At 47.0% G+C, this 12,707-nt stretch overlaps 3 protein-coding genes across 5 annotated transcripts in view; 1 reads left to right on the forward strand and 2 right to left on the reverse strand.

Moving 5' to 3' along the window:
- Window positions 1-6,832: 6,832 nt before the first annotated feature.
- FOIG_10832 (uncharacterized protein) lies at window positions 6,833-7,551 on the reverse strand (the record flags this gene model as incomplete). Its single annotated transcript, XM_031211325.1, has 2 exons — window positions 6,833-7,379; window positions 7,434-7,551. The coding sequence occupies 2 exons, from the start codon at window positions 7,549-7,551 to the stop codon at window positions 6,886-6,888; spliced, it is 612 nt and encodes a 203-aa protein (XP_031059258.1). The 3' UTR covers window positions 6,833-6,885.
- Window positions 7,552-8,290: 739 nt separating this feature from the next.
- On the forward strand, window positions 8,291-9,574 carry FOIG_10833 (uncharacterized protein; the record flags this gene model as incomplete). The annotated part of the gene is made up of 4 exons (XM_031211326.1): window positions 8,291-8,308; window positions 8,372-8,912; window positions 8,964-9,058; window positions 9,113-9,574. 4 exons carry the CDS (start codon window positions 8,291-8,293, stop codon window positions 9,572-9,574), a joined length of 1,116 nt encoding a protein of 371 aa, XP_031059259.1.
- A 1,071-nt stretch (window positions 9,575-10,645) lies between these two features.
- The window catches only part of FOIG_10834 (uncharacterized protein), a 2,457-nt gene continuing 395 nt past the window's right edge, over window positions 10,646-12,707 (reverse strand). For 2 of the 3 annotated variants that reach the window (XM_031211327.1, XM_031211328.1), the window contains exons 2-4: window positions 11,647-12,456; window positions 11,237-11,601; window positions 10,646-11,182 (exon numbers count right to left, since the gene is read on the reverse strand). In XM_031211327.1, the coding sequence (XP_031059260.1) occupies window positions 10,736-11,182; window positions 11,237-11,601; window positions 11,647-11,938 (1,104 nt within the window). In that variant the 5' untranslated portion in view covers window positions 11,939-12,456 and the 3' untranslated portion in view covers window positions 10,646-10,735. Of the gene's footprint in view, window positions 11,183-11,236; window positions 11,602-11,646; window positions 12,615-12,707 lie in introns of those variants that run through there. The other variant, XM_031211329.1, reaches the window with a different exon arrangement.

Consider the following 12,707-nt stretch of genomic DNA (forward strand, 5'->3'; position numbering starts at 1 on the left):
TAATTAGTTAATTGATCATGATATCCGGTTCTTGGTGTTTTGGTCGGGGTGGCCGGTCTGTGGGGGTGGCCAGTCTTTGGGTGACGGACGTTAGTGAACTGTGTTAGTTGAACGAAGTGTACCTTCATGCAGCAACCCAGCCTAGCCAGCCATTGTTTTCTTCTGTCCATGCATGTCCTCCTGATCTGTCTCGGCAAAGCACCCGCAGGCTCTTTACTGTGCACTGAAGATCAGACGGGCCATGTCTCCGAGTGAGTCTGTTTTTTCTAGACGCACACTAGTCTCATGAGTTCTCAGTGAGAATCGGCGTAGCAGGCCGAAGACCGGCCCGGTAAGCCACAGGGCGCACAGGGTTGATCAAGGGGACCCTTTGATGATTTGATCTCACTAACCTAGGCAGTGTCAGTGTTAGTTTTCCTCGGGAACAACTGACGGAAAGGATCGAGAAGACTAGCCGCAATATCCCTTTGAGGACCAGAAGGCACCACAAAAGTATTTACAAAGCCTCTAACCAATCAATAGCCTACTATTAAGGGGACCTCCTTTTACCTATATAATCAGTATAGATTAAGGTACCTTAGATACTGCAATATGCAGATCAGAACTCGAACTCTTACTCTTCTGCCACCTTAAGGCTGGTAGCTGTGGCGCATTGATCAGCAGCCAATTAATACTGGGGCATGCCCCATAAAAATACCTTGGTGGTGCCTTCTGGTCCTCAAAGGGATCAGAAACCAGCATCAGCCCAGCAAAATATGATTCGATGCAGCGGCACATGACGCGGCAGAGCACATCACCAGCCAGTCTTGGGCTGCCCACGTCTCGTCAGATGCTATTTCCCAGACAAGCAATTTGTTGATTATCAATGCCAAACTACGCCATTGCCGCATATCAATAAGTACGATGGAATTCGTTGATGCTTATTTCGTGATGATGTGCTTTCCTCGGTGTTGAGGTCTATCCTCGGAAATCTGGAAATTTACCCAACCTCGGGAATGGCAGGCACAGTATACCACGGCCACGTGCAGCTAAGCAACAGCACTGATGGAAAGATTGTCGAACAGTCCGACGCGGTTAGTGGCCGTAGCGCTGTAAATTTCCAGTTCCAGCGCTAGACTTCACTAAAAACTTCTCCGGAAAGCCTTCGGGGAGATTATACGCCATAGAGTCATGGAACCCGACGGGAACAGGAATGGATATTTTTTCCTACTCCAAAACTAATGTGTTGATTTCTTCTTCAGGACATTTCAAGTGGATGCCTACTTCAGCAAACATGACACCCTCTGAAGCCTTTATTATAAGCGGTGTATGCGCTCGAATGCCCTGTCGAGAGGAACATCAGGTGCTGTTTACAAGTAAGGACCCCTGTGGGTAACACTGCTAGCAGAGAGAAGAGAAGAGAAGAGAACCAAACGAAACACATCATCCAATCCCTGTGAGTTGTATTGCCCAGAAAGGGCAATTATAGGCTGAGAGGCCTGGTAGGGCCAACTCCGAATGTCGGCCAACGGAAACGAGCGGCAATGGGCAAATTAACATACGAGAATGCAGTGCCAACTTAACTTATGTCTGAGAGTTCAGTGAGATCAGCACGGGATCAAGCCTCAGTCGACTCAGAGTTTAAGCTTCGTAACTACCGGTAGATGATATCGGTACAGTAGCAATAATACATGATGGACTTATCTGATCAAAACTCTATGTGGCTGAACAATTCGGAGATGTTCTGAACGGTGGACTATGAAATTGGAGCTGCATTGGGGTAAAGAAATGCATTCACTTTTGCATTATGAATCATGTGGACATCATCAATTAACCATGAAAGTCACTAACCTCGTTGTCACTCTCGTCAGTTACAGGTAAAGCAAGGTGTGATGATTTCCATCTCCGGTCCCGGTCCCACTGAACAAAGCCAGGCCTAGAGGAGAGAAAAAGAGAACATTTTGGAGTTCTTTTGAGCTGGTTCCACAATAAGTCCGATCCATTAAGTAAAAACGGTATGCGGCTGTCTCTGATCAAAGATTTACGTATTGGACGCTGCAATTATTATATCATGAAGTTCCAATGCGCACGGTGTGGACCATCCCTTGAAAGGCTATTCCTACTGCAAAAAAACGGCAGAGACACAGTGGGGAAATGTCTCCACAAGATGAAGATTTTTCTTACAGTCAAGTGGACGTCGCTGACCGTATCTTAAGGTGAGAGAAGCCAAGAGGTGACCGCGGCTGGAACTTGACCAATGAAAAACTTATACGCGACAGGTACGTATCCTAATGTGGATTCTTTCCATCAAGCAAATTCCTTCCGTTCAGCTTCCAAGAAGTTCCAGGTTTAACGGTGTCATCGACACCCCAAGATCCTGGGAAAATCTCTGAGAGAACTGACCATCTGCTCCTTGACTCCAAAACTAAACCAACTTGGGCTGTCGTTTCTTGATTCAAAACTTCGACCTGGAAAAGAGACCAAGCTTTTTTTGGAGATGGGTCAAGCATCAGAAACGGATTTCCTTGGATCTTGTCCACCATGACGCCCAATTGGCTTGGTATCTTAGGGGAGATTCAGATCACACGCCCCCAGTCAAACCGCCTATTGTGGCATCGTGAAGCAATTTTGACCCATCATCAGGGTTCTTGAAAATGAGTCTTTCTCACCATTGCAGGGTAGGATTCACCTTGCTGGATGTCACCGTTACCCGGTGAGAAACGTTCCGTAATTAACGACTGTATCAGCATCAGTGACTGACTGGTCTTGGTCGATACACGTGGTTGAACTATGTTGCTTGGTCTGATACACGGTTTATACACACCTATTTCGATACATCGACAGCATACACATTGAGTTCATCATGTTGAGGCAACTTGCGTCACCCACTGTGTCGATATTGAAATACTCGAAATCGAGATCCTAATCATATCGTGTCAAACTCAGACATGAAACGGAACGACATTACAGCAATGCAATTGCTGTGTAAACCGAGTTGGTGGGGATCTTATTTCGTCTTCCTGAACTCTATTCTTCATCAACAACTCCCGAAATCTGATGCATAGACGCATAACAAAGCTTCCGGCGCCCGCTTGTTAGCCGCGGCTACTCCCTACCCCGAGGAAGCGCCAAAAGACTCCCCGCCTCCAAAATCGAACACTCACGGAAGTCTCTAGGGATTGATTCTAGATGCCCTCGTCAGCTCGTGTAGTTGAAAGTGGAGCAGCAACACCAGCTTGGCATCAATTTTGGTACTGTAAATCGCCACAAGTTGAAGTCCCACACACACTCAAGCTCTCTCACTTACGCAAGAGGTCACTGTTGATTCGTTAACTCGTCTTCATGCCACGTTCTTGACTAACACGAGATCACCAAGTACCACTGTGCACACCACCAAAATCGTCGGCCGAGACCGAAGCAAGAGAGCCTCATCTCAGATGATGCGGCTCTTGACTAAAAATTGATTCGATTCAAGGAGCCTCGCTTCTATGCCAGGGTACAAACATATAACGCATTGCCCGTTCCTGAAGATCATGCATTGGTCTCCAGCCATACAGTGCCTCAGCCATTACCTAAAAGTTGGAGCCCCCCTGAACAACAAGCCAACATTCAATTCGCAGCCCGTGCCCATCGTGGGAAGTCCTTGCGCGTTCACTCCTCAGCCCTGTCAGTGACCTTGGTACGTCGACATCTCGGGAAGGGCGCCGTCACGATGGTGCAATCACGGCTCAAACCAGCGCAACGTGTTTTCCGGCCTCAGCTTCTAGAATTTGCTGCTGGTCCTCGTTTCTCAATGGCTGGTTTGTAGCATTTTTCAGGTGTAAACAATTTCGCGGTTAACAAGAAATATTCGCCATTACTTGCACCATTTTCGATAGACCATCGCATCATGGAAAACTATCCAAGATTGTTCCTCGGCGACCCTTGAACTCAGCTGGGAATAAACATTTGCGTGATAGAAGCTTTGTGCACGACCATCTTACTAATTACACGCCTCTAGAAAATTTTCCTTCATTTGCACAGACAAACGCGTGGGCCAGTTTTGAGCCGCATTGGAACAAGGTGCAAATTTACGCTATAATTATACCATTGGATCCTCCTTTACAATGGGGCCTGGAGCATCACAAGACGAGTTGAGACTTCAGGTGGATTCGGAACTCCCTTGACAAGGACCTTTCCACTTCACGGCGATCTGGCGGCCCGTCTTGTTCTCTCAGCGTTCCGATGTGAAGCGTCTCATTCCGACAAACGAAAATGCAAGGAGTGTTCAGTACCTAACATCACGACTCCTGAAACCAATAAATCGAAGCGGTCTGGGATAGCAGAGTCACAAACATGCAATAGCCTTCAACAAAGACCCATCTGGCATCAACAAAGACAACGAGTTGGGCTCTTAGGCTCCACGGCAGATGTTTTGACGAGATAATTGCAATAAAGCTTGAGCTTGGCTTCAGCACGGTTGCAACCAAAAGCTGTAACGGTGAGCGATCGACGCCCATTAGTCGATGAGGCTCAATTCGCATGAACTTACTTCCAGATCGATCGTCACGTACCAAAATTTGTCTTTCGGCGTTGGTCTGAGCTCGGCCGGCTGGGCGGCAAATACTGTAGCTACTGACGGTCGGTACAGTACCCGACAACAATTTAATATGCGGAACACAACTCCGTGATGTCCACGCCTCGAGACAGTTGGCTTAAGCTTGTCTGCCTTGTAAGGTGCTCTCACTTGTCCTTCTCATAATAAGCCAAGCGATTTGGCGGGCTTGAGGCTCCTCTGTTTTCACACAGTGCTTACGGTACCTTGAAGTTTGAACCGTATCCTTGCAATTACACGTACACCCAGGGTTGTTTCTCTGCCGACAGTGACCTCTCTGGATGTCAGGGGCCTGTGCGTCATGTGCCTAAAATCTTCGACCGGCCACGTCCGTGCATCAATCGACTGTTTCTTGGGACGTTCAAGAGAAACGTGCCATCACGAATAGACTGGTCATAAACAATACTTCACTTTTCAATGTCTAGCTTAGCCGACAAGATGATATGAGAACACATACGACTTTTCCATTTGCGATGTTACAGAGGGTGCTTAGCCTTAGCCGTGATGCCAGTTTAGCAATGGGAATTCACTTCAATGCACACCAGCTGGTTTCAATGCAGTCCTGATGCCACTGGTCCCTCGAACTCTTACACTTGGACATTGCCTGTCCGGGAATAACGTTGGTTTGTTCTCCGAAAGACACTCCTTCCTGAGCGTCGAACCAGATTCCACATGACATATTTTTATGGCTGCTGGTGGCCTGAATCAATTCAATCACTTGCATTCGTGTATGCCAGACATCTCCTGGGTCAATCGATAAGTTCTACATAGATGATGCACATACAAAAACAAGCATGTAGTTGTTTCTATAGCGTGCGAAGCAGAGCTCGATCATGTGACCAACCTCTGTCTCGTAGTTCAATGTATTGTCTGTCATCTGTATCCCAGAAATGGTCTCATATCCAAATAGACTATATGCAAGACATGTATGTAGGACATCCAACAGTCTGAGAGATAAGGCAAGTGTATGGCCCAATTGCAGAGCTGCCCGGATTTGAAGAGCATTAGCCTTATCTCTGATCATTCTACCGAGACTCAAACTCTGGGGATTCCGGGGTCAAGAGATAAGTTCCCATGCCGGGGAATGATAACGAGGCTTGGGAGATAAGGAATTGCCAGATCAGGCTGCACAAGAGACATTGATAGGTTGAAGCCATATTGGCAGACTTTTGGCGCATGAGTATCACGATACTGAACTAGTGAAATGGATGAGTCAAAGTGAGAACCTCTTTCTCCGACAACGGCCTCATCCGTTCACGATGGTGTTTAGCAAATTTTCAAGCCGAAGACGAAAAAAACTGCGCCAAGCCCAGGTCCTAGCCAAGCGCTGGACTAACCTCCGGGAATAATGCACGGAGCAACAAATTCCTTCCATACAAGGCAAGTGGGTAACATGACTTCGATCTTTTTCTACCCCAAACGTTATATCCGCCAGATCATTCTACGCCTCAAACCCAGAATGTTCTATTTTCGCTTGTGAGAGAACCTTTTTGAGTTGAGGGGTAGACCGTTTCTAGAAGGTCTAGGGGTATCGAGATCGTCAAAATCGGACTTGACCGGTGGACGGGCCGAAAGCTAGGAGAAGGTTGCCGTGATGGGGGTGGAAGCTCGAATTGGAGACACTTGGGGGCCTGGGGAAACGTTACTGCTAGAGAAGAAGGGGGCTGTGAAAGTCTATCCGTTATTCAATAGCCAGACTCTGAGATTTAAGGGAAATGAAAAGTAATACCTGCTGCGTGTCTAATGAATTGAATCTGAGCCTTGCCGTAACCTCTTAAGTTTATGACACTATAGCAATACTCATAATCTTCGGGTTGTGTAGCCGTATCTCGTTACAAGACCATAGCCACACGTATCGATCATGACCGTTTCCCTTCGTTTGCTTGAGTTATTTCGCCATGCCAGCAACTGGAAAGGTTGGCTGTGTTGGCTGGCACTTCACGAGCCTCAGACAACCGCTTTAGTAGCCAGTATTCACCTATCTTGGAGTTTCAGCAGCGACAAAGGGAAAATAGCCGGGCAAGTGCAGCTTCAAGGTCGTTGGGCTAGCCAATTCTCAACGTTGGTGAGAGAAGGATGAGGTGATGTTCTGGTACTCAAGGAAACTGGAATGCCAAGATACCTAGTCATATTCGTCTGGTAAATTCTACTCATCAATTCCAAGACGTTTCAAATCTATTCTGTTCACATCAGCAGCAGTAGTTTGGGAAGCACTACATCATAAATGGTCCTTTTAAGCTATAGATGAGCTATGTCATGCGGTGAAACTGTTTCTCCCCATCGCTGGTTTCCCTGCAAACTTCTGCTCAGGCTTAAGGTAATGGTCCTAATAATGAGGCAATCATGCGGTCTAGTTGCTCAGCGTTCCATCTGATAGAGCGAGCTATAGCCTGATACCTCTCCAGCATATGTTTCAATTGATCATTGTTCTGGCGCTGTGATATGCTATTTTGGGCACCAGACACTTCGTTTGAGTTGAGATACCGATTTAGTGCAGCTGAGTATGTAAAAGGCACAGGCGGAGGTTGATATGGTACTGTCGGAGGTGGAAATGTCATCGTAGGAGCTTGAAGAGGTACAGCCGAAGGCTGATAGGGCTGGGACAGATTTGCATTGGGTGGAGCCCAGGCTGCTGTGTACGGTTGGGGGTCAGAACGACGAGGATAATCTCCCAAGCTCTTCGTGGTGCGAGGGGTAGGTCCCCAAGGCAGAAAGTTGGTGGCAGAAGGAGAGACAATCTCCTCCTTGACTTTCACTTCCGTGGCTCCGGGTGGCGACGGTGATGATGGTCGAGTCTTTAGATGCTCTAGAGGTTAAGATTGGATACCTAGGTACCTAGTTGCAAATTGAATGTACTGACTTGAGAGCGGTGCACCATGCAAGGGCTTTGTTACTCTCCCATGCTCTGCGCCAAGTCTTGTTGTAAAGATTACAGGACCAAACTTGTCGGGCTTTCCTGATTCTTGGTGTGGGGCCATGTTGAACGATGTTTATATTGAAGAATAGAGATAGACCTGTGAATGTTAAGGGATGGTCTTGATTTGAAATGAGAGAAGAACGTGACAAATCTTGAGATATGGGAACCGCAGTTGCTGTTTTGATCTTGATCCCATGAGGCACAATGGGTAGGAGGATTCTGTTCATATAGACTTTCTATCAACTGGGAAGAGCAGATGCTACTATGTTGGGTAACAACGCTCTAGCAGTTCATGAGAAGAGCATCTCTTGTATCCAAACCACCTAGGAGAAGCAGTAACTCAAGCTTATGACCTCAATCCTAAGTTACATGGATAGCTTACCTAGGTAGATATCTAGAAATCTACCGAGTTACCTATATGACTTACCTGAGTCTTTTTGACGTGTAGGATGTGAGTACTAGGTTTTGTCAGTCAGATTCATGTCAACTTTTTTTGATCTGACAATGAGAGAATTATCTATCTAGGGTTCGATGAATTTTTATTACCGGGCTATCTATTTGATCTCTAGGTAGTGGCAAAGCATTTGCCAAGTGACAAGCACTGCCCACTTCGACTTGAGGTAATATAGCAAACATAGATGCGTCACTACAACAGAAAAACAAAGGAATGCGAGACTGGTTTCTAGATTTCTCCTCCTCCATCATCTTGCCTTCTGACGAGGACAATTCTCGCATTTGGATTGATTTCTGAAGTGTTGTAACTTCCGCCAACTCTCAACTGGCCGCTGTCCACATGCAAGATGGAATCAACCCAGCATGTACGATAAATACAGCTATACCCAAGTTACTCATCTACACACCCCTACTAACTGCATCACAAGGTCGAAAAGCAGAGCGCACAAGAGACTGCTTCCTCGTCAACACGCGAAAATGTCGCAGACTTGGTTTTCCCAAACTTGACCTCGCTTTGGCTGTCGCAAGAGCCCGAAGACCAGGCGACTCTCAGGCGACTCAAACAGGTTTGCGAGATGTTCGCCTCAGGATGGAGCCCTCAAGACAAGATGCATATCTATCGTCTCCTCCCTGAGGTGCGAACTAACCATACAAACCGAAGGGTCCCTAGTAAACACAAACTCTACAAACACGACATCACCTTCGGACTCTGGGTTATCCTCCGATGCATATACCCTGATCAGAAACTTCCAGCTCTCAGACTTGCTCTCATGGAAAAGTATCCAGGTATAGATCTCAGTGCCTTCACCGGTCCTGTTCCCAACGCTGCCTGCATGGCTCCCGAGGAACACACCGCCGGGAAACTCGAGCTCAAGGTTGTGACTCCTTGCTTTGAGAAGAAAATGCTTGAGGAAGATGATAAGATCAACCCTAGCGACTTGTCCCTCAAAGAGGAGGAATACACCCTTGGTGGGACATGCACTACAGGGCATGGCTTTCTCGTTACTAACTTCCTATTAGACGATCCTGTATCCCAAATCCCGAAATTCGGGCCTCACCTGGACCAGCTCCGCTCCACTGAACCTGACAAGTCTTCCGCCCGGCGTTTGATGGAGGTCGAGTCGAAAATGCGAGGCATGGTTCTTGGAGAACCTCACAGTGCTTCTTAGAGCAAGTTTCTGAAGTCAAGGTCCAGTAATGCGCCAGTAGATGTATCTACTTATGGTCCCGATATCACAAAGCTACGCGCCAGTCCTAGCGCTGTGTACGAAGCAGACATTGAATCCTTGGCTAGCGACGAATCTTCTCCTGAGGACTACTCTGCCCAGACTGCACTTTCAAACAAGCGGTTCCTCGAGTTGAAAGATCTCATTACCAATGTGACAACCGAATCGAAACGGGGTGTTTCTGATGAAATGCGCAAGATGCACACAGAGACGACGAAGCAGATCCAAAACATGCACACCGAGATGATTGAACAGTTCACGAAGAATCGAAAGACATTGGTTGATATTGGTAAACAAGTTGCTGAGATACGAGCACATATCGAGCTTGCGCGTATTGATCGGAAGGATCTGGACGAGGTTGAGGCCAGGGCCATCAACCTTGAGCAGTTCATCTTGTCACTTTGAGTGTTTTTGTCAAGGCAGTTGGTGTGATCTCAAAACTTTGAAACTTTCTCCTGCTATATAACATGGAGAGTAGCTGGGCAATGGAACCAGGGGAAACTATCACGCGGAGAGTGACTCGTGTGTTTGATGTACGGGTGTGGAAACTTGATACATAAAGGGGCCTTTGCGGAATCACAGGAGCTGTGCAATGTAATATGTATGTACTATTATCTGACGGGGTATCCAGAAGCATTGGGCAGCAAGAGACCAATAACCTGCGGGAAGTGAAGTTGTTCTGGGACCCTGTATGGCGTTATTAACGACGGTGGCGTCTGCTAAAGGAAGCCACTGCCTCATGTCTGAGCTCTCACATTTTGGGTCCGGGGAACGGTGACAAGACCGAGATCGTCGACTGCAAAGTATTTGCTTGTTACAATCACTCACTTTACCCCAACTTTTAATCATCCCAACTAGCTTAGTATATGCCATCTCTGGATAGCGTCATGACCATACCTTTTTGAGGGATCGTTCATCCCATCGTCCGCAAGCGAAACTAAGATACGCAAGCGCGGTATTAGTCGAGAGGCTTAGATCCGGTTTCTCCCAAGAAGCCTTATTTCCGGAAAGAGCCAGACAACAGAAACTCGGGACCGAGAAGAGGATATATGATGGGAAATATGAAGTCTTTGGTATGTGAGGCTGTTGGTAGCCAACGTTGAGAGATGGGGTATGAGTCGTGCAGTTTCAAAAATGAGGATGAGTTGGCACTCGTATCAAACCCCATGTAAACTAATCCTTGCACAGTCACAGTCGGACAATGGGAACTCGTCAGCTACAAGCGCCAGACGCGGAAGATGCCTTCGTTACCCCAGAAAACACCCTGATCTGGTGGCGTTGCATCCCCTTCGTCCATCCATCCTGGTCAGGGCTTTGCGGGGACTGCATTAGATCCTCAAAGGGACCTGCAGATGTATGGGGCCAGCTGAAATCCTTCAACAGGGACTTACCCTGCTTTCTCGCTGTCATAAGCAAGTCGTACATCATTAGCTTTGAAGAGTTTTCACGGTGCATCTGCGAGATCCCATTAATTGCGTTATATTCTATCGTTGGTACACAGAGGATGAAGATCTCTCTAATTATACATGTATATGTTAAGTTCCCAGTATCCATTGGTTAAATCGCTTATTTCGCATGTTCAATACTATAAGGCTCGTGACGAGCATTCGTAGAGCTCGCCTCGCTGACTGCTCTCTCGTGATGTTCCATGATTTCGTCATCTTCGCTGTTTGGTGATCGAATGACCTCTGTAATGACAGTCTTCTTGATTCCTTCGAGGTTCTCACGATGTTTGAGTTCGATCTCATCTTCTTCGCCAAGTTCGATATGTGTTCGTGTAAGACCACCTCCAAATCGACTGGCTCCGGCAGGTCGGGTACCAGTTTTGACAGTAGTTCGAGAGCGAGAGCTGTAATCGTGCGTTCCATCTGCCTGGTTGTTGCCGGCTCGGACAACCTTGCCAATAAGGTCTGCCATGTTCATCTCGATGTGAAGTTTGCAGAGATAAACAAGAGGGTGAAACTGGACGTAGACGAAGCTGTTTGGTAAAGACATCATTCCAATAAGGAGGATCTTGAATAAAGTCAGTGCAAGGTGGCAAACCGAGTTTGAGGGACCGTAACTTACATCCAAGGCAATCGAGATTGCGACGAGGAACATATTCATATGGTACAAACGGGTGTATTTTTGAAGACCGTTTGCCACCAAACGCTGCTTAACAACCCAAATAAAATAAAAGTTAAGGGCTGCGTCCATGATGGCGAAAAGGACCTTTTCCATACGGTCCCAAATTTCGTTGACATGTATGTACTTCTCACTAATTTGAAGGCGTGCAGGAATCCAAACACAGAAAACGCTGATGTTGATGGCCAAGAGGATTCCAAAGCAAGTCCACTTGAGTACGGTTCCATTTCGACGGACAACCATGAGCAGGCTGACTCGGTTGATGATAATTTGAATCAGACATTGAACCTGTATCGACCAAAAGACGACTAAAGAGTCAGTATGTGACAAGTGGGAAAATGGGAGTGACGTACTGATAAAGAAGTAATATTGGAAACTCGGTTTTATAATCCCACGGAGGTATAACCAGACCATTATTCCAAGAACAGTGCTGGAGCAGACCTCGAGCCAAATAAACATAATATAGAGAGTTAATCGATTCCGCCTTCTGATTGCTGCTTGAGTTTGACGCATGGCTTTTCCGCAGTTGAAGATGGTGACGCCCAGGGATAAACCCCAGATAATCGAAGCAAAATTCATATCGTCGTCAGAAGGAGGCTCCTCCTTGAAGTTGGGAGGGACGAGGAAGCCATGTTCGGTCGCCATAGCGGCGATAGAACGAGAGTGACTTGATCTCGCCGGTGTTGGTTTGTTCGTATGAAGAGAGTGAAATCAAGTTACCCCAGATAACGGGAACTGTAGAAGTCGATATGAAACACAACACAACATGAGAAATGACCTGTATGCGAGGGATGCAGTAGTTTATAACCTGGTGATCAATGTCCACTAGAACAAGATTCAATTCTCAGCAGGAGTTAGTTGTGCATCCAATGCTGGTCCAGGCTTGCCGGGTACAAGGGAAGAACCCTGGGGCCTCAGAAAAGCTAGTGGAAGGCGGTGATCCGAGTCGTACATACAGATACTGGGCACACTAAAGCTAGTGGTTGAATGAATCTGCAGTGGCGGAATTGGGATCCGGTGCATTGGTACAATTAACAGGCATATATCCCTACTGACTCCGTCTCTCCACGTCCTTGTTCCATGAGTGATGATGCGCTAGACACGAGGGCTTCAGTGGCGTTGGATGGCCACTGAAACTGGACTGCAGAAAGCCACAAAAGCTTCTGTGAGCCAATTTGTCAGTTCAGTAGTAAATTCCAGGGCGCGTCTAGAATACAGGATCCTGGACTTGGAGCGTCTAGTCCGGACGATGAAGATTGTTGGCTGTTGATAGACTTTTCCTTTCCTTTCATTGCTTTTTTTCGACCCACGATATTACTTAACGTCCGTCACCCAAAGACTGGCCACCCCCACAGACCGGCCACCCCGACCAAAACACCAAGAACCGGATATCATGATCAATTAACTAATTATC

Source organism: Fusarium odoratissimum (assembly GCF_000260195.1).
Source record: "Fusarium odoratissimum NRRL 54006 unplaced genomic scaffold supercont1.19, whole genome shotgun sequence".
Classification (NCBI taxonomy): Eukaryota; Fungi; Ascomycota; class Sordariomycetes; order Hypocreales; family Nectriaceae; genus Fusarium; species Fusarium odoratissimum.